The sequence below is a fragment of the Lycorma delicatula genome, chromosome 7, assembly GCF_047948215.1.
Source record: "Lycorma delicatula isolate Av1 chromosome 7, ASM4794821v1, whole genome shotgun sequence".
In the NCBI taxonomy this organism is placed as follows: domain Eukaryota; kingdom Metazoa; phylum Arthropoda; class Insecta; order Hemiptera; family Fulgoridae; genus Lycorma; species Lycorma delicatula.
Window position 1 is genome coordinate 76,362,000 of NC_134461.1, and position 22,395 is coordinate 76,384,394.

Here is a 22,395-nt window from a genome sequence, read left to right on the forward strand (position 1 = left end):
ACAACACAGCCAATAACTGCGAGATGTGTAAGATACAATTCAGTTCTCAAGCTAAAAAGGTGAGAGACCACTGTCACTTTACCGGTAGATACAGAGCAGCACTTTGCAACAATTATCACTTGAGAACAACACAGTACTGCGCCCCTGTATTCATCCACAACTTAACCAGTATGACGACAGGGAACTGGACTATGATAGCCGTTGGATCGATGTGATACCAAAAACTATAGGAAAGTACATAACATTCAGTAAAGGCGTTGGCAACAAATTCCACAAAAAATTAAGTTCCGTTCAGAAAACTCACATTTCAAAAGTCAATGCATGGACAAGCAAACACATAAACATCTTAATATAAGGATTATTAAGAATATTCTTAATTTAAGAATTAGAGATTAAAAAAAATAATTTTTACAAAAAAATACAATGTTACCAAGAGGTAACTGTAAGTACCTCTTCCTCTTTGCATTTTATACATATTAACAGAGTTAGTAGAAGGTGCAGCAGTAGGCACTCCACTTTGTACATTTGTAGGTGTTGATGCAGCTGCAGGTGCTGCAGTAGGGATAGTACTGTCTAATGTAGAAGAATTAACGAGTGCAGGTCCAGGTGCTGGAGTAGGAGCTAATGCTGGTGGTACAGGAGCTGATCCTGGTACAGAACTTGGGAATCCAGGTAATTCTGAAGCTTTTGGTGGTGGTTTAACACTCATTGATTCATCTTCTTCATCAGCATTCTTGTCTACCCATCTACCTTTCTTCTCATCCCATACAATCTGAAAAAAAAACAAACAAACATAATTAGGGTATTTTTATAAGTGAAGAGGATGTTTCAGAAAACACAGTATGACAATGGTAATGAGTAATATTAAATATTGCATTAAGTTACATAAAATAGGATTGATTCTGTAATAATACAAAGTCTAACTGCAAACTAAATTCATTAATCTACAAAGCTAAGGTAAGGAATAATTCTTGTTTGTAATCTGATCTAATCATATGGTCTGAAAACATAATATTTTTACTGGTTTTAAGTTAAACCAAAATGTAATCATTTCTGTGTACTAAAGTATTGTATTCTTCCACAGTGTAATCCAATGAAATGTAGTAGTAGTAGTAGTAGTAGTAGTAGTAGTAGAACAGAACTAAAACATAAAACTGTACACCTGAACACGTTTAAGAAATTATGTTTTTGTAAATACATACTTAGCTATTAAAGCACATTCCAAAATGCATACTCATAAAGATTTAAATTTATAAAAAGGGTTATTTATTAAGTGAACAATAATGAACATGAAAGAAATACTGGGTGTCCAAGAAAAAGATTATCTGAATAACTCTGATGTCTTATTTGAAAAAATAAATAATCCTGTTAATGAATGTTTGGGCTCTCTTTAACAGGTAACTCATTAGTTTCCATTGGCAAATACAGGATAGTGTTGTGATTGCATTAATAACCGCATACATAAGTTGCCCATGAATCCACAGATGAGAGCACAACAAGTAGAGTGGTTTATTGAAACAGAATCAAACACACAAGTTCATCACAATTTTAGAACGCAGTATAACTTAGAGCCACCCTCTAAAACAAGTGTTCAATCATGGTATGATAAATTTAAAGAAACTTGCAGTGTTGAACATAAGAAGGGTGTAGGCAAGCCTAGAGCATCAGATGAAAAAATGGAGATCATCATTTGTCAGTCTTGTTCACAGCCCTGGAAAGTCAACTCGGAGTGCAGCACGTGAGTTAATTTTCTGCGATCTACCATTCACGATATTTTGAAGAAACTACTAAAATTGCATCCTTATAAATTACAAATATTGCAGCACATTAAACCTCAAGATCACACTGCTAGAAAGGAATTTGCTATGGAAATAATTAAAGAATTGAAAATGATGAATGTTGCCTTAAAAAATTTATGTTCTTAGACGAGGCTACATAAAGTGAACACTCAGAGCATTAAAATATAGGGATCAGAGAACCCACATGTTACACTTGATCATATTAGAGATAGCCTAAAAATAAATGTTTGGTGCATACTGTTTCACGATCGTGTGATTGGATCTTTTTTCTTTGCAAAAGTGACAGTTAACACGAATATCTATCTGGATTTGTTAGAAGGGTTTGAGAGTTACAACCCAAAATCATATTCAACAAGATGGAGCTCTGCCACATCGAGGTTTATTAGTGCATGAATCCCTCAACAACACATTCCCAAATTGCTGGACTGGACATGATGGACCGATTGCTTGGCCACCTTGATCACCGAATATAACTACATGTGATTTCTTCCTATGGGGTTTCATCAAGATTAATGTAAACAAAACTCATGTAGTGAATACGGATGACCTTAAGAAGAGGATTGCATACGCATTCAATCATAGATATTACAACAAACATGGCATGAAATTGATTACCGATTGGATATTTTGCGAATTAATAATGAGGCACACATTGAAATGTCTTTGATTACAGGTCAAAAAAATTTCAGTAGTAATGTTTCTGAACAACCATTTTTATAAATTAATAAAGAGACTATTTACTCAATATCAAGGTTTTTCAGATAATTCTCGAACACCCTGCAAGATTAGGAAATGTAATAAAAAACTGATTTAAATTTAAAACATTTAAATTTACTTTTAAGTTTAAGGTTTAAGTTTTAATTTAAGGTTAAATTTTACGTTTAAGTGGTTTAACCTAAAATTAGAAATTTTCCCTATTAATCTTTGTCAAAATTTAACCACAAAATATCATTCTTAATTTAAAATAAACACCCTGTTGTCTCATAAACTGTGTATTGTTTAATAACACTTTATATTCAAAATTTATAAGGCATGAATTTTTGGACTGCTTTGTTTTTGCTTTAACCCTGAACTGATAATGGTAATATAAGGTCTGTGAGACAACCCTTAATTTTTGACAAATTCTCCTCAACATGTTACATTTTTTCTTAAGACTTATGAAGGGTAAAGTGTATATGTGATCCGTTTTCTGCTTTTGGTTCTTGACAAAAATAAATTTATAAATTTTATAAGGAAATTCTGACAGATGTCATATCACCATTTACATAACATCTATTCTTAACATAGAGTATTTATAATTTTTGTATATTAGGTTTTCATAAACAAAAAAATTAATTTAGAGAATACAGACTTTTGTGAACATAGTAATAAAAAATCCTCAACAAGACTTCGAGAGTTCAGTGAAGTGACATAAATATTGATGAGGACAATACTATAGACAGTCAACACAGCATGAGGGTGAAGATAAAGATAGTGATAAAGATGAAAAAGCATGAAAACATTTGATCATTCTAACAAAACATGTAAATATTATGGAAAAATTAATTTATATGGAGTTAAGATCTCCCAGCACGCATGTTAAGATTCCTGCACATAGGTACTCACTAGTGCCTTATATGTATGTAATGCAATCTATATTACATACCTTGTAATATTAATTAATTAAAAAATTATAAAAAAAGATGCGCCTGTCAGGGCATCTATTCTAATTTTTTTTCTGAAGATATAATCACTCTAGTATCATTAAGAAAGAAAGTTAACTCTTATGAGTTAGTATTTATGGGTAAGCCTCCCGGAACTTAGTGACATCAATTCAACTGAATTAAAAATATTTTTAGGTGTCTTATTGTTATTTTAATTTTTAAATCAAACAATGACCATAAAAAGATAAACTGCAAATGTTGCCATTTAAAAGTTTAGAGAACTATTCTACTACATCACACAAAAAAATAGACATTATCCTTGACAGAGGCTGTAGATTATTTAATCTACTCATGCAAAATTATAAACAAAAGTTAATAAACTGGAGTTTCAGTATGTTTCTACTAACAGTTGTTAGAAGAAAAAGCACAATATTTTATATGCATAAAAGGCATGCACATATATATATATATATATACAAAAGGCATACAAGCTTACATGGAATCATTATAACAAAGGGGCTGTGTATCACAATGCGAAACTACAACATGTAAGCTTTTATTTCTACACCAAAAAAAAACAAACAAAAAACAAAATGAATTTACTAATGTTGGCATTTATGAAACAATGTACGAAGACTATGCTGCTTGATAAGTTTATATCCTAAGATTGCTCTCTTTAAAATCTAATTGGAATACTCTACTGTCAGATAGATCAGATTTAGTGTAAACATGAGTAAAGGAGTTTCAAAATTAATCATTCAATTAAAATCAGAAATTTATATTTAATACCTTAGTTATCCTTTAAATAAAATTAAATAATAATGAAAAATTGAAAATTCTAACATAAAACTGCAACTTAGCTAGAGCTATAAGTTATTTACCATTATACATTATTTATTTTTTATGAAACAAACTATTTATATATAAAAAAAATAAAAAATAATAAACACATAAAAAGAACGTATAAAACAAACTCTTTTACTTAATGTATGTTCAACTCAGAGAACACCCATTATTAATTTACTTAAAACTCATAGAACCCTTATTACTTATCTACTCTTGAACTTTGATATTCGCATATTAGAATTTCACAAATCATCTTACAAAATAAAATAAAATGTTTAAATCAGTTAAATACTGTTATTTTAAAGAAACCATAAACAGAGCTCAGCAGACACACACATATTTGTTTTGATAGAAATTATAAGGTGTCAAATTATTAAAAAAAGAAAAGAAAAAAGATTCTGATATACATAGTTGTTTTATTAATACCTATACTAATATGGAATTGGCCAATCCGAAATTAATTCTAGTTGTAATTTTGAATATAATTCATCATTATCACAAGTATCAGTTTTAATAGTTCTTTATTAAATAGTCGACGGATTAGTACTATTGCAATGGATCCATTGAAATATTATTGCAGAGAGGCCTTTAATAGTAAAGTTTCTCATACCTGTATCTTCTTTAATGGACAAATAAGTTATTGTATTACAATATCGATGATAGCCGATCGCGAATCAGTTCAGTTCACAGCACATTTGTTACAAAAAAAAATTTTAATGATATGAATATCAACTTTATTTTTCACAAAATAAACAAACTTCAAGCCAAGTAAGATAGCTTGTCAAAACTTTACAGATGAAAAAAAATTATCACCATAAAAAGATTTTGTCTTTTGCAACATATTTCAAAAAAGGTCAAACTTATAGATAAAAGAAGAATAAAACAAATTGTAAATTTTTTGAAGATTTCTAAACAACATTTTATGAACAAAATCACTGTATTGAAATTCACACTGATGAATCTAAATATGAACTGTCTTATCATTGGACTCAGTCTATGTGAGTGCATGTACGCACACTAACGTAACACTTTCTGTGGGAAAATTTTGTTCCCATTTCGAGCACGATGTCACACTATGATAAAATTTATTTTTAGCAAGAATGTACAGTAAGAATTGAGTCATCAAAAAATAGTTAATTCTTATCTAATTATGCTGTGACTATCCACAATCAGCCTTCTCTGAATAAATCCATTTAACCTCACATTTTTAATCGTCCATCGACATACCCCAAAATAAAAAGTATATAATAAAACAAAATAACCAACTTAATTAATTGCTATGAGCCTGTTTTAGTCAAAATTTATAATGGTTATAGATATTACAGGACAGTTGTCCCGCTGGAGGCCTTGTATACAGCAGAAACCACAGTAATCAGAGGAATGACCAAAATTCATGAAATCAAGAAGTAAGAATGGAAAATCCTCAGGAAAATCCATGGTGCAGTCCTCACACACGGAACTTGGATCAAACAACCCACAAAGGAGTTATATGAAAACAGACTCCATCACCGAAAAGTTTAGGAAAACTGTCTACAATTTTAGAAACACTTATACAGGATGAGTGAAGCTAGAGTCACTAAGGAAATTTTCAACATCATCAAAATAAAGTCCATTTGGTTGAAAGAAACATGAGACGACCTGGAACGGTTGAACACCTCAGATGAAGAAATTAAGTACAAAAGGAAATTTAGGGATGAAATTAAAAATAAGAAAATGAACAAGAGCAGAAAAGAGAAACAACAGGAAGAAGATGGACGGAGGAGAGGAAGAAGAAACATAGTGAACAAATGAAGAGGTTGTGAGAAGAAAAGAGAAGAAGGAGATAAAGCCATGATTGGCTGAAGTTCACAGGCTTTCCTAGAGGGGAATAATGGGAAATAATTTTTTTTTGAAAATTCAAATAATTCATTAAGATATTATATTGGACCACTGTGCTAATAAAATTTAATATTACATGAAATTTAAACCGCCAAAACACAATAAATAGATAGTTAAACTTACCATATTAATTTCAAAAATCAATTTTTATGGGATCTTGCATCTTCAGTTGATATTTTATTCTATAATTATATTAAAATAAATTGTTTTTATAATTTAGGAATTCTGAATATGTTGAAACTTACTGTTTTAGAAATTTAGAAATACTGATGAAAATGCCAATTATAATTATGTAATATAACAGGATTCCAGTTCTGGACAGCAGAATCAGCGCACTCTCATAAAACTTATAAAGATAACAATTTTGATATATTCCTAACTCACAAAAAAAAAATAATTTATTTTAATGTAATTATAGAATTAAAATACTAACTGAAGATGCAGGATCCTGCAAAAATCGATTCTTGGAATTAATATGGTAAGTTTAACTTAACAATTTACTGTGTTTTGGTAGTTTAAATTTCATGTAATATATATATATATATATATATATATAATTTTTTTTTACCAGATTTTAATATTAAAGTAAGAATGAATGAATCAGAAACCGTGTATAAAAATCACACAAATCTTTTAATAATTTTTATTTATGAAAAAATGAGTAAATTGCTTTTTAATCAGAAAACAGAATATTAACCAACTCTTATAAAAAGATCAAAATATGAGTTAAGTTAAATGGCAGTCTCATAAGTAAGTTTAAAAAAATGGATCCATAAATTTGATCTTTAATACTGATAAAACAGACAGGACTGTTCAACTATACTTAAATTTAAATGAAAATATTAGTATATTAGTAGACATTTAATGTTATGTTTAATATTAAATCCTAAAAAACAACACAAGAACAGAATGATGGAAATTTTAACAATCACCCCACCAGTGAGTATATAAGCTAAGAGGAAATTTTTTTCCAATAATATTCCTATTTAAAAATACATACATTATTCTTTTCTAGTTACACAAAATTGTTTATGACACATATTTCTCTGTTGTAAAATATAAAGCATAATATTCTTAAAAAAAAAAGATATTAATAAATAATTACCGTAGGATTTTTATCATCTGGTAACTTCATTTGATTTTTAGGCCTTAATGCAATTTTTTCAAAAATGCCACCAAACCAACCACTTGATGACTGTTCTTTATTTTTTTTCCCCGATCTTCGGTTTGAACTTTCTTCTTTACTTGGTTTCTTTTCGGGAGATGGTTTCTGCTGATCCTGTAAACATAAATAATACACAACAGTTACCATCCATGATTATCTACTGCTACCAGCTAAATCATTTAGATTCTATATCATGTTGTCCATAATCTTTTCCTAGGGGTCTGTCAATAAAATGGAAAGCTACATGTGAATGCCACCTAGTAAGTTTAACTTTAATAACATTTTTTATACGCATACAACAACCTGTTTCCTGTTTACAATGTTAACTAGATTCAGTGGATTATAGTGTCTACTATAGTTATTTTCTTGGTCCCTTATTAAGTCCTTTGAAACAGTAATGCACAGCCAGTGCTCACAACAGAGAAAAATTAATAAGCAGAAAAAAGTAAATATGGTGTAAGTTAAGTTAACTTGGCTCCTAGAATGACTTTTTATGAAATATTTAATGCAAATATTTTTCACAGCTGCTTGAGTAGGTCTACTATTAATTAGTTTTTAGATATAATCTCTACACTATATTTTTTCTTTACCGTTACAAAAAAATGATTTATAATCATTTTGGTAACTACCTAATTTGTTTTAAGAATAGCCATATCTTCATATTCAACTTGTATTAACATTATTATAAGGTTTGTCCATCACTGTGACATGTTAAGAATATTGGTTGTCACATTTTGAAATCATAAGAGATTCGATAGCATTCTTTAGAACAATCCTGAAACATTTAATAACATTCAGATCTGAAATCCCACCTGAATCCTGTCAACATCATTGTTTCACAACAGCTACTATGTTGCATTAACCTTGAAATAGGCAGCTTTTTCATGAAGAAAACAAACCTTTTTTGACTGATATAGTACTACTGACACGTAATTTTTTTTTTCAAACTGATGTTCTTGAAATTCTATTCACAGATTCCTCTTTAATTATATATCATTTTATTCTATGTTAACTAAATGCATATTCCTTTCTGATCCAACTTCTTAGAAATTTTCATGTTTTATTATGCAAATTTTTTTTAATGAGTGCCAAGACCCTATAATTTTAAGTGTAATTTTCATTTTGCATTATAATTTTTAGTCGCAATCTTAATTCTTCACTTGAACACAAGATGTTCAAAACCCTCTTTGTTTCACTTTCAAAGATAATAACAAAATAATTAGCAATCCTCAAAATTTACATATTTTACCTGTTTGTAAATTCATCCTTCACTGAATCCAATTTTACAATTATCATAATCCTTTACCCAATTTTTATAACCTCATAATTCTTCCACAGCACCCTTTTAGTAAACCTACTTGCAAACTGACTGCAATTTCCAATAACCTCACAGGATGCATTATATAATGAATGATCTTCATTATCATTCAATACATTTGTAGTGACTTATGTTCTGCAAAAAGAAACATTATCTAGCTCTAGAATATATTATAATAATGTACATCTAACTTTTTTCTTCAAACCCCAGGACAAAGACTATGGGCAACAAAGAACTAAATTTTAAAACTGAGTATTTAAATTAATCAAAATATTTACAACATTCACGACCAGTAAAAAAATTTTCACTTCATATCATAATTTTTCACAGATTTTTCCTTATCAATAATAAATTTTATAACGCATGACATAAAAAAAAAATTCATAAAGTGTTTTACAGTTCACTCGTTTACCTCAGCCTACCTAATTATATTAAGGTACTTTTGGTTCCAGATATCTTTGATATACATTAAAACTTTGAATGAAGACTAATAATTAATTGTACCAGTCATTATTTAATACAATAATACCTGTAGAACTCTTGAGTATCAAATACTACAGTAGTAGTAATACTACTTTTCCTTAACTAATACTTGTTCACAAAATTGTATGAGAAAAAGCTTACTTAATCATCATGCTTACTTAATCTGAACCAATAAATATATTAATGAACACCTCAGATAACTTAAAAATTTTAAGTGGAAATTCTGAACTAGAGAAAGCATAGTATTATCATTTTCATACTTTTTAAAAAAGTATTTTTACTTACTACAAGGCTGCTCTATCTTTACAAAATTAAATAACAATTGATGTTACGTTTTCCAAAAACAATATCACCTACAATAATCAATCTTTGGTTTATGATCTCTCATTTTCATCAACACTGTTTTCGAAACTCATCACTTAATTTTTAACAATCTTATTAAATAAAAATCTTATTGAAAAAATAAGAAAGAAAATCTTACAGAAAGAAATAATTTCATTTTTTATAATAAAAACAAGTTTCTCACATTTTTTCAATCAGTTGAATTTTTTAAATGTTGATTTTCTGCATTAAGTTTGTGAATATTTTTAATATATTTTTACTACTAGCTAGTTTACTACCTACTCTTTGCCATATTCTGGTGAGATAACTTTTCATACTAGACAATAAACAACAAATATGAATGATATAATAAACTTCACCTTTCAGATTATTTTTTCCTAAATTTTCATGTTCCAAACATCATTGATGGAAGTCAAGATTGCTGACTTCCAACAAAAATAACCTTTTCGACATCATTTTTCTTTAACGCTAAAAATAACTGTTTTATCTAAGCCATGAGTTTGAAAACAAACAAAGTTTTTTTGTTAATAAAACAGTGAATTAAAAAAAATTTTGTAGAGACAATACTTTATGGAAAAGGAATTTTTACGTACACTAATTTTAATCTGCAAAGATAGCTAAAATCCATTTTCAAAGTTCTTGGATTACAAGCAATAATCATAAATTATTTATCAATATAAATTATATAAACATTTAGTATAAAAACTGAATGCACCTTGTTCATAAATTAAAAAAAAAATTATACAAAAGAGTTGCTACGTAAAAACAAATTTATTGCTTATTTTTCTTATAGTTACACTTACAATAACTTAATGTAATTAATTACAATTTATGATAAAACTAATAAAACAGGTACGTTATTATAATAATTGGCATTAATCTCACTCATAAAATCACTACAAACTGTAATACCTGCACTGCCCATTCTTCAAATCTCTTCTCTCACAAAATCTATAATGTACGCACAGTAATAATTTATACTATGATTAGTAGATAAATCAGAAAAGTTTGTAAAGCACATATCACTTTGATATTAAAATACTAATGAGAAACTATTATTTAACACATAGTCATTATAGAGTTCTAGATAAACATCAATTCAATTGTTTGACTGAAATCTGTAAAAATCTTAGGTAATTAACTATTGCCAACATAAACAATTTTGTTTCTTAAATATCAAGCAAGATATAAAATCATTTTAAAAATTGGTTTGTGCTCCTAACTTTTCAACTTATGAAAACGTTCCCAACTGCCAGCTTGGCTTAAAGGATGTACCCAGCACAATGTCAATTTTTTCAATATTTTTAGACTATTATGTACTCCACTATAAAATAAGCCAGCTAAGATTTTATTAAAAAAGTTCTTTTTGTGCCAATTCCTGGTGACTAGAAAAAGTAATAATAGTGGGAACGTAAATTTGCACTCAAATAAATTTTCCCCTATTACAAGAACAGTATGTCTTAAAAGTGTCTTTGCTAGAGTTTCTATTAGTATTTTCTTGAAAAAATAGCTACATGTTACATACTGAAGATTATACAAGTGCAAACTGGAAGTGCTGTACAGGAAAATAATTTTAGTATAGAAAATGCAGCAGGAAAACATTAATTCACATTAATAGTAAAAGAAATAAGATATGGAAAAGAAAACTAGAAAAAGCAGGTGGTTGGAAACTGAGAACAGATAAAAACAGACTAACCAAGGAAAGATTTGATCGAGGAAACAACATACCAAACAGTTCAAAAATTTAAAAGATCCAAAATTAGAAACACACAAAATCTCAGCCAGACATTTTCAAACAAAAATTCACATCTGAAGGATTCCTCAAGAAAAATACAAGAATAGAATGAACCTAGCAAAGACAAGATCACTTAAACAAAAGGAAAACGTACTGGGAAAAAAAAGAAATGAGATATCAATGGTCATACAGAGACCGGTACTGATTAAAAATAGAAAGAAGTAAAACAGAAAAAATCTTATATTACAAATTTATAGTAATTTAGAAGTGGAAAAACTTAAGAGAATAATGTTCAGACAAATAAGTTTATTAAAAAACAATAACTTCAGAATTAGATTTATTATTCTTTTTAAAATTACAATCATTCAGTGAGATAGTCTCTAAAAATTCATTTACTAATTGGTGAGAAATAAATAAATAATGTAATAATTAACGATTTGTAAATTAATTTTGGTGTACAATTTTTTTTTCTTCCGTAAACATTTAATTAAAAAATATATATACCAGCATTAACAGTACTTAAAATCTTAAACTAAAAATTATTTTAAAAAAACTTAAATTTCTTAATACAGAATCAAATTCAGTTTTATAAAATCAATTCCTATTACACACAGGTCACAATTATAAACTATTACTGAATAAGACGTCTACTAGTAAATTTATTTGACAAAGAGATTGGCTGATCAATGGGATATGTTCCACCAAATATAATTTTTGTATTCGAATGCCTATGTGTTGCTATAGCTGGAACTGTACGACGTACAACTGCCAAAGCGACTGCCAGAGGATCAGTCCCTGTTTGACATTTATTGTAACTAATTCCATCAGTAGTAGTAGTAGTAGAAGTAGTAGTTAACCTTACAAACTGGGATACACCAGGCAATCTGTTACTTACAGAAGAAGCATTATCTGGTTTAGGAGTAGCTGTCTGCATCGACATCATATCATCAGAATCGTAGCCAAAATCAATTATCAGCACCATAATCAAGTGATCATGTTCAAATTATCATCAACAGTACAATTACAATTATCCAAAGGAAGCAGCATTAACAAAAAAAAGAACAAAACATTGTTTAAAAAATTTTTTTAAAATGACTATATCACTTGCCTAGCTGGCTTCTAAAACAGTGGATTAAATTTTATAATACGTTCCCATCATGATAAAGTAGTACATACTATTAGTTAAAAAAATTAAATTCTTACTTCTGATATGATTAAAAAAACAGTTACACGGTACAATTCAGGTAATCCGCAGTTAACTAAATGAATGAAACAATCATTTTAATCCAGAATTTAAAAACATTCATGCTATCCACAGACACTGGATACATGCAGGAGAGAATAACACTGCTTTATTAACTAAAGATTAGCATGCAGTACTGTAACATTGTAACACACAACTGTTGTATTTCTATAAATAATTATTATCAACTGTGACATAATACTGAAAGATGTTTTTTATTTCAAAAACCACAGTTCAATAGTTTAAAATGCAAAAGAAACTGGACCTACATTTCCAAAACAGACAACTTCATTTTGATCAATATTAATCTGGATTTTGTGAATGAATTTCATTTTTTTAATTATTATTTAGTTATTTATATTACTAAATTGATAATCAAATTTAATAATAAATAAGTTCAAATTAATTTTTAATTTCTTCACTTACAATGAAAAAATAATCTGAGTTATGTTTTCCTGGACTACATTAGTTAATTATTATACATATATTTATTAAGTTTCTTTTAAAATAAGTCTTAAAGACATTTCAAGTTCTATAATTCACATTTGCCTAATTTTTATTCTGAAAAAAATAAACAAAAAATTTAAGTAAAAAAATTATTTTTGTAAAATTATTACAAAATAATGGTAACTGAAGAAGAGTGTTGGTGAATAAGTGTTTAAAGGACTGGCCTTTTGATTTGAATTATCAGAGATACCTATAATACCTTCATTTCATCAAAATGGCTAAAATTACATAAAAAAGGGTACAGTTCCCATTTAAAATTGCTCATCTCACTTAATGTGAATTACTTCTTCCCTCAATTTTAACAGGGTAAAAGGGTCATAATTAATTTCCTAAGCTGAAATTTAAAAATGTAATATGCACAAAATTGAATTTTAAATAATTATTGACTTACGGGACATACTGTGTACATCAAATATTTCAATAAGTATAAGGTACGTTTTCAATAATACATAAAAATACAGAATAACATAATACATCAACAAGTAAAGACCACAGCCAGTCTTTCAACTTGGTAATTTCCTGAAAATAATAGTATTTAAAACATAATAATATTTAATACCTGGTTGATCTAATAAATTAGCAATTAAAAAAACACTGAATATTTTATATTAAATTTAAAAAATGTATGTTACGGCACCAGTAAAATATATATAAATACATATAATAAAATAATTATGTATGCTTATAAGAGTTAAGGTATAAGTAAAAAAAAAGAATTCCAAATACCAGTATGCTTATTAAACTTAAATCAAACTCATGGAAGTTATGTCACATTTTTAAACAAAAAAGGCTCTTTTATGACATAGGCTGATTTACATTAATCAGCCTGACAAAATAGTCAGACATATATAGATTTTAAAGGTATATTTATAGAAAGTTAGATGTATAAGTAATCATGAAAAGTAAGAGATAGTATTTTATCATATGTATGATGACAAATGGCAAATGAGAATAATAAATAGTTCACAACACTGTTTATTGTTTATTATTTATTATTCATCAGATATTTAAAATGCCTGTATTTCATTAGAAAAAACAAATCATTAACAAGTCGAGTATGAAAGACAAACCTGTGGTGAAGAAGTTGTAGTACTAATACCAGTTGTAACTGGAGGAAGGGATGGTGCTTGAGGTTGCTGCTGATGCTGGGACTGTTGTTCTTGCCAACTATTTGTAGTATACATATTTGGTTCCCATGATACAGCAGTTGGATTTTGTAGTGATTGTTGCTGTAATGTTGATGACATACTATTATATTCGGTATTCATTATAGTTCCATTTACAGAGTTTGGTAGTGAATTCATTTGTTTTTGATGCATCTGTTGTTGCTGTTGCTGATAAGGATCATCAACTATTTCAATATTTGGACCAGATGAAAAACCTATAAGAAAAAATTACCATAATTACAGTTTAATAATTTTTGTTATTTTCTTAATGTGTACTTGAAATCTGTTCAATCAATGAACAATAAGCAACCACCTCATGGACCAGTGAAATGAGGATATGTATAAGATTTAAATGAAGTGTAGTCTTGTACAGATTCAGGTTGACCATTCCTCAGATTTGTGGTTAATTGAACCCTTGACCCTAACCACCAAAGTACACCAACCTACTATCTAGTATTCAAATCCACATAAAAGCAACTAATTTTTACTAGGATTTGGACCTCACAACCTTCAACAACTTCAGCTGTTAAACAACTGATTGGAATACTGCTGATTTTCAACTTTGCTGAAAATAGCTGATAAACAACTGATTTGAGATAGTTTTGGTTAACAAGTTAACCACTAGACCAGCCCGGCGAGCCAATTTACTAATCTAATAAAACAAAAAATTAAAATTAACACTGCAATAAGTAAGATATATTGTCATGCATTAATTATTTTCTAACAGTATGTACAAATGAAATGTTTAATTTTATTATTAATCATTTTCTTTTTTTATGTTGAAAATTTGAATTACTAAATCCACAATAAGAAGAATCACTTCTCTATGACTGCAATACTAAAATCATAAAAAAATATAAAAGAATAAGGAATTACATTATTATGGCTAGGTTTTTTTTTTGGAGGAGGGGAAACCTTTTGTAAGTACCAAGTGGTTTCATACCCCTAGCAGTGTGGGATTTTCCCTTGTGGGCCTATCCACTGAAACCCCCTCTACAATATGGGATGATAGGCCCACTTCAAAGTATTATCACAGTATCCCATTGCTGACCCATGCCTTAAACTTGTCGGGATCCTGTGAGTTTTAAAAAATGTTAATCTCTTGGGGACAGGGATCTGCCCCAAGAGATCTCAGAGGTAGTTATTCACCCCTAGACATCTTCTGACAACTTTGTTCAGATGATCATAACCAGCATCACAGACATCGCATGCCATGATTGTTTGGTCTGTACCATAGTCCCAATGATGGCTAAAGAAAATACTTAGATAATGTTTGGGTAAGCATGTCTGTATGGAAAATATTGTACTTTGGTACCCAGAATAGTCCAAAGTTGTGCTTAGTAACATACATAAAATAATCTAACCTAATAAAAATATACAATATGTAATATTGCGTGTGATTGTGTAGATGCATGTATCACATAGCTCAACTGAATGCACGATTGAGCAATGCAACCTTTATATAAAAAGGTTGCAATAAATAGTAATTTTTTTTTTTTTTAATTTATACTGATCAGAAGCTCTGAATAACATATGAAAAAGATGTGCATGATCTATTCCCCATTAAAAAGCTCTTACAGTAGTTTTGTCCCCATCCCTATAAGCCTGGATCATTCTGAATCCACATTATCATTAGTTTATGAATTTCAGTTAGGTGTACATAATTGTATCCCCACACACCACATGCAGCCAGCTTTGGAAAATTTTTAAAAATAAAATAATATACTGTTACTTTTTGCTTTTTTGTATAATTTATTTCAATTAACAAAATCACCTTAGAAGACTAAAACATATAACAGTAATTATTATTTGCATAATGTGAATAAATCAGTCTATACTATAATATTTAATTAAAAGCAAAAAGTAGGTTTTGAAATTATAGTTCTGTCAGTGCTCAATTTTCTGTAGAATTATGATGATTTAATTTATAAAAATTAAAGAGTTATAAACTTTTTCTTCAGGAGCTTAAAAATTTCCTTCCCATTAAATTAAAGTGTCACTTCAAATATGACTTGCTTTTTCACAATGAATCTTTTTTAAACAATTACACAAATCATCTACTTATGGATTATTATAACAGACTGTACAGTGAAACTTATATAATTAGACTTAACCTACATTTCTAGAATATTTCATTTAATTCAGGCCTATTTTACAACTGTTAAAACCAAACCTGTGGAGAAAGGTTCAACTATGTCTCTGAGATCAGAAGAGGATTTACCAAATCTATCCAGATATTTCTGGAATGATCTTAAGGCAGAATATCTATCCCGATAATTAACAGTTTTTTTTCTCAATTTATAAAATAAAATTATGTCCCTATCCCAAATTTCTAGCATTGTAACTGTTGCTAAATTTTTCAGTACAACAAAACAACCCTTTTATTTTCTACACTAACCTGAATGATAATGCATCGAGTCTAAATTCTGCATTTCAGGCTGATTCCAAGCATGAAGACTATTATCATAATACATTTGATCTTGGTTATAACCTCCAACAACCTGATAAAAGAAATAAAATTTATTTTAAATATAGATCAACAACTACAGATTTTTCTGATAAACAAACATTATTGTTTAATCCTAATTTATAAATTAAGAAGTTAAAAATTCTTGCTATTTCTTAAGGATGTTATTATTAGTATTTTCTTTTAAATTATATGTAAATTCTATACAACAAAAATAAAAGTCAACTTTTTTTATTGTTTAGCCAAAAAACTGTAAACCCCACTCAAATATTCTTTAAAAATCCCAACTACTTAAATTTTACTCTTTCATAAACATAGAAATACTCTTATTAATAAAATTATCTTAACATACTCGAAAACAGATCTCAATGCAGCACAAAAACTTTGTAAATTTAAATAAGGAGCAGCCAAACTACAAATATACCTGAAGTCAAGAATGACAAGCAAGAGGAAAAACAACAGCCAGAAGAAAGAAAGAAAGAAAGAGGAGTTGATCTTTCTCTGTTAGTTAGCTCAGTTTTTAATGCCAAAGTTAATGAAAATTATGTATCTTATCAGTAAGATTTTACATTTTTTAAACTAATTAATCCTATACAAAACAAATATTTAAAAATGTATTTTAATTATCCCATTAGATTAAAAAATATATAATATTCTCGCTCACATTTCAAACATCCATTTTTCCTGTTTCCTAATATCTTTGTTTCATATCTATACAATACATTCCAAACATAATAATTTACAAGAAGCTTCTTCAAGTTCAACTCTATCTGCCTGTTTCTTTCTGCCTTAGCTATTGCTATTCTTGTCTTTCTTTCATTTTCACTTCTATAAATTTTTAGTATTTACTAAATTCCTCTACTGTTTTACTTGTTCAATTCTTCCTTCTTTAGAGAAAAACATTCATTGAATTATCTCTCAACAAATTATGTTTATTTTTGTAACATTCATTTTCTTGCCAAATTCTGTCATAATGTGGTTTAATATTAATTACAATGTTAGTTTATATTATTATTTAAACAAACAATTAATGTTCTTAAAAATTCTAACTGTTACCTTTTTCTGAACATAGAGGTTCATGATGTAATATTTTATTTTCTACCTGATATATCAAATTTATTTTGGTAAACTTTATTTATCCATAAAAAATCTAGAGCCATACTAGAGGTTGAATCTAAGACCATGTATAATAGTCAGCACAGCTAATCTACTTCATCAACAGATTACTCTACTAACAAATAGTAAAATCATACGCAATACTTAATATACCTGGTTAATTGGGGGTGGATCAGCAGCGGAAGTAGAAACGGTTGATGTAGAAATTCCATGACTCATACTAGATGTCTGCAAATTTGTTTCCTAAAAACAAAACAAAAGTAAAAATATAAATTTAAATATAGAAATAGCCTTTATGTTATATATAAATATAATCTTTTAACAGCTTTCAGTTATTAATTTGCCAAAAAGTATTGTTTACAATATTAAGTTATTAGTTGCAAAACAAATACCACTAGAAAAATTACAAAATTCATTTATAAAAGAGATACTGAATTCAGTTCCCTCAACGACATTTAACTTATGGAGGAAAATATTACTTCATAATGATATCACAACAACATATGTGATTTCCATGTTGCTTGTTACATGTCTATTATTGAGTCCCTAAAGTTCTTTCTTCATTATTAATTGCAAAATCATATAAGTTCTCTGTTAAACAATAAGTTCATGTATTTCAAATGAACAAATAAGCAACAACAAAATAAATGCTGAAGTTCATAACAAATTTAGAGCTAACTCTACAGAATGCTCTATAATCAACTAGATAGCAGGTACAACAGTATTTACTTTTATAGCAGGTTTATATGAAATATTTACTTTTATTTTTCATTACGAAACGAGAAACTAACTTTAGTACCGTTCTACAAAAATTTAATTAAATACAACTTTTCTTTTAAAGACATATTTTCAAGATAACATGAAATTAGATGAAAAACTGCCAGATCAGAATTCAATCTTGAGGCCAGTTCAGAAGTCAGCATGATGAACATTACATGAACTATCATGAACTTTTAATTGTAATCAAATTCTACCAGAATATATATTTCTTTTAATCTGTTTACATCTGATGGAATTCATATACATCAAGAAAAAAATTTGGATTATTTTTTCGTCATATAAAATACTACTAATATGCAAGGTCTACTTTATACTATTTATAAAAAACTAAATTAATTACTAAAAAATAAAATAATACTGTATTTTGATATTCACTTGAGACAATTTTCAATAAAATTCATCTCAGTACTTTTACTAACATTTGTATCATCCAATATTTGTTTCAATGTATTCAACCAATCAGGGTCATCATTAGGGTCACTGATTATAGCTAATGCAGGATCGGCCATCTTGATTTGATCAGCTAATTCAGCAACCAATAATGCAAGTGATCTATTTTGCCTAGTCGGTCGATGAATCATATCTAACGCTAATGCTTCTAAATATTGTGATGCTACAGCTAGTTTACCATTTTCAACAAGTCGTGTTGCCAGTAGATATTTGTAAACCTAAAGAGAACAGATAAAAACAATTATACCATGGATTAAGTCAAAGAAAATTTTAAAATATTTATTCATTTTATACATCTATTCAATAAGATTAAAGCCAAAATGAGTACTGAAATGAGATTACAATACTCTTTTTACATTTTGTTTATATTTAGTAGTCAATACTACTTCAAAAAGATAACAATACAACAGTAAAATAAATCACATAATTTTCATATACTCATAATATGAAATATTTTTTTTTTAAATAATACTAGCAGTTTTGAAAATAATACAAATATTATCTTACATATTATGTAATGCAGACCCTTCTGACAGCCTACAAAAGGAATCATTAAAAGATGAAGCAATCTCAAGTTTGGGGAAATAAAAACAACAAAATTGTATTTTTCTACTAAAAATCCTTTAAAATGATGTATTTCACAAAAAATTAAAGTTTACACCTTCAAAATAAATTGTTCACCAGTTTAAGTTCAATTCAAAAATCAAAATTCAGTAAAAGTAGGACCCCAACACCAGAAGAAATGGAAAAATAATGTAGATACTCACTGCTTAAAATTGAAGGAAACATTTATAAAAATATACCCTACACTTTTATCAAAAAATTGTTAAAAACAATGAGAAATAAAAATTTTGCACATAGAAAACCATAATGTGGTACATGACACATCACTTCAAAATGTATTTTAACAAAACTAACCCCAACCCTTAAATAAATCAAAAAAAATTCTGGGACAGAAATAACAAAATATTTATAGCATGGTAAAAAACCTTTTTTTATTTTTGGTTTGATGACTTCACCACATAAGCTATGAAAATGCCTAGCCAGACTGTAATTTTAACCCACAATCTCCCAGATAAAAAAAACCTATTTTTAAGATTATTATAGGTTATACTAAAATATGTTTTTGGAAATTTACACTAATAAATGTTTTTCAAAATTTTATTTTTTAATTAGAATTTAAGAATAACTTTTTTTAGATTTTTTGATTACAGATTTTGATTATGTATCACCCATTACTTTTATAAATTAAGTCATAACATAAGTACATGTACTAGAAAATGTATGGATGATGTGAAATGAAACGACAATTTTTACAGTGGACTGTAATTAATTTATTGGTTTAAGATTATATAAAATATGAAAAGTATAAAACTGAATAATATGATAAACAGCTGAAATCTCATCACACCACATACACATACAGATCAATGTTGACTCCCCAACTCTCAGCCGCCACATACACACTATCCACCCAGTCATTCCCACCATTCACTCACACAACCTAATACCCAAAATCACACATATAAACACATACGCAGACAATATCATCCAATGTATATGATACATTTTTTACAGGTTGATTTTTTATAGGCCTATTTTCAGTAAAATTTTATTTCATATAACATGTTTGTATAAGATTATTATTTAGTTTATACATTATGCATCAAAGACACTAAATGCATATTTATATTTCCTAGGTTGAAATAATAATTTTTTTACAAAAAATGAATTCATAAATGTGTTATAAGGTTATCTGTACCGGAAAATATAAAAAAAAACATTCAGCTTGGAGAATACATTTAGTAAAACTTACACAGCAATGAACAAGTTAAGCGTTGAATAAATAAACAGAACCCAAAATACAGCCACAATCAAAACATAACTTACCATAAATATTTTTTAGTTCATATAGCAGTAATATCAAAAAATAAACCAATTTTTTCTTTTCCATTTTAATGGCCTTCCTTAAAAATATTGTGATCAAGCAATATTCCAACCAAATATCATTTTCATTTAAATAATTATAATGAAAACAATAATTTAAGTTTATTTTATATTATTTGTTTTAAAACAAACATAAACAATTTACTCTTACCACTTTTAAAAAAAAATTAATGATTATTTTTGTAACCGTTAACATTTTAAGTTGACCATGTTAAATAGTCAACATAAAGTTTTCTTTAATTACAACATATATATTAGAGAAAAATTTTACACACTACAGAAGATACACAATTTAATAATTCATCAATAATCTTTAATTGCTAAAGCATTAAGTATATTACCTGTAGTGCAGGAATGGTAAGATCCTTTTTGTTAAGTCTCTTTGCATACTCATAACATAATGTAAGCATTATTGAACGACACGTAGCAAATTGAGAAAATGGTAAATTATGAGATGTACCGAGTAAAGCAAGTTTGCCACTGCGATCAGCATATGCTGAAAATTCAACTTGAGCAGTTACATAACAGAAATGTGATGCAAACAGACGACCTTTGCTTACTGTAAAAGGAAAAAATAAAATAATCAGTTTTATTTAAATGATATTAGTAATTTAAATCTAAGAATCAAATCACACATACAACTACAAACTAAATTCATAAATACAAGTATAATGAAATTGAAGAATTTACCGCAAAATCTACATTTCAAAAAATAATAAAACATTTTTATATACAGACGAACATTAATTGAACTATAATTGAAACTTGAACTATTAACTGATGAACTTTAATTTAAAAAAAATGCAAATAATGCCCCAATTTTGTAATTTCACAGTGCTTAGAATTTTGAAAAATAACTATTTTTTGACAGTTCCTGCAGTATTAATTTACATGAGTTCCTAATCTATTTTTGTAATGACAGACAAGAAAACACTCTTAACTTTCATAAGAATAATTAAAAACTGACACAGTACAATATTAGAAACAAGAATTAAAAAAGGGTTAAAATTTCAAATAAATATATTTAAATTCTATGAATAAATTCAGCACGAGTAGGTTTATTTATTACAAAAAAATTTTCATTAGAAAAATAAATTAATGCTTAAAAAATCAATTCACAACAAAAAGCCTGTAGCAAAATAATATTACCTATTTTAAAAATTAATGAGGGAAAAGTTACTAACATTAAACGGGCTATTCAGACAGAAAGTAAAAAGTTCCAGCTTTTAGGAATAGAGATAAAATATTTTTTAAATAATAAGCTTCCATATTTCATACAAAATCTACATCTGTTATAATCTGATGATTCCTCAACACCTGAAATCAATATCCTAAAACCTGAAGGATGCAAGATTTAATTGAAGGAAATTGTAAGGATTAAGTGCCAAGGGGAAAGAATCACATTTAATAAAAGATAATTCTACAGATTATTCCAAATAAATAATTTTGGATGCAGTTCCACTATTTTCTATTGGCATTTATATGAGGCTAGTTACTATAGCGATATAGC

General features: G+C 27.9%; 1 protein-coding gene across 8 annotated transcripts in view; it reads right to left on the reverse strand.

The window, feature by feature from the left end:
* Sec16 (endoplasmic reticulum export factor secretory 16) overlaps window positions 1-22,395 on the reverse strand; it is a 156,680-nt gene that overhangs the window by 46,815 nt on the left and 87,470 nt on the right. For all 8 annotated transcript variants that reach the window (XM_075370741.1, XM_075370735.1, XM_075370736.1 and 5 more), the window contains 7 exons: window positions 21,227-21,444; window positions 18,908-19,156; window positions 17,862-17,951; window positions 16,524-16,626; window positions 14,030-14,340; window positions 7,272-7,445; window positions 451-772 (listed from right to left, as the gene is read on the reverse strand). In XM_075370741.1, the coding sequence (XP_075226856.1) occupies window positions 451-772; window positions 7,272-7,445; window positions 14,030-14,340; window positions 16,524-16,626; window positions 17,862-17,951; window positions 18,908-19,156; window positions 21,227-21,444 (1,467 nt within the window). The remainder of the gene's footprint in view (window positions 1-450; window positions 773-7,271; window positions 7,446-14,029; window positions 14,341-16,523; window positions 16,627-17,861; window positions 17,952-18,907; window positions 19,157-21,226; window positions 21,445-22,395) is intronic.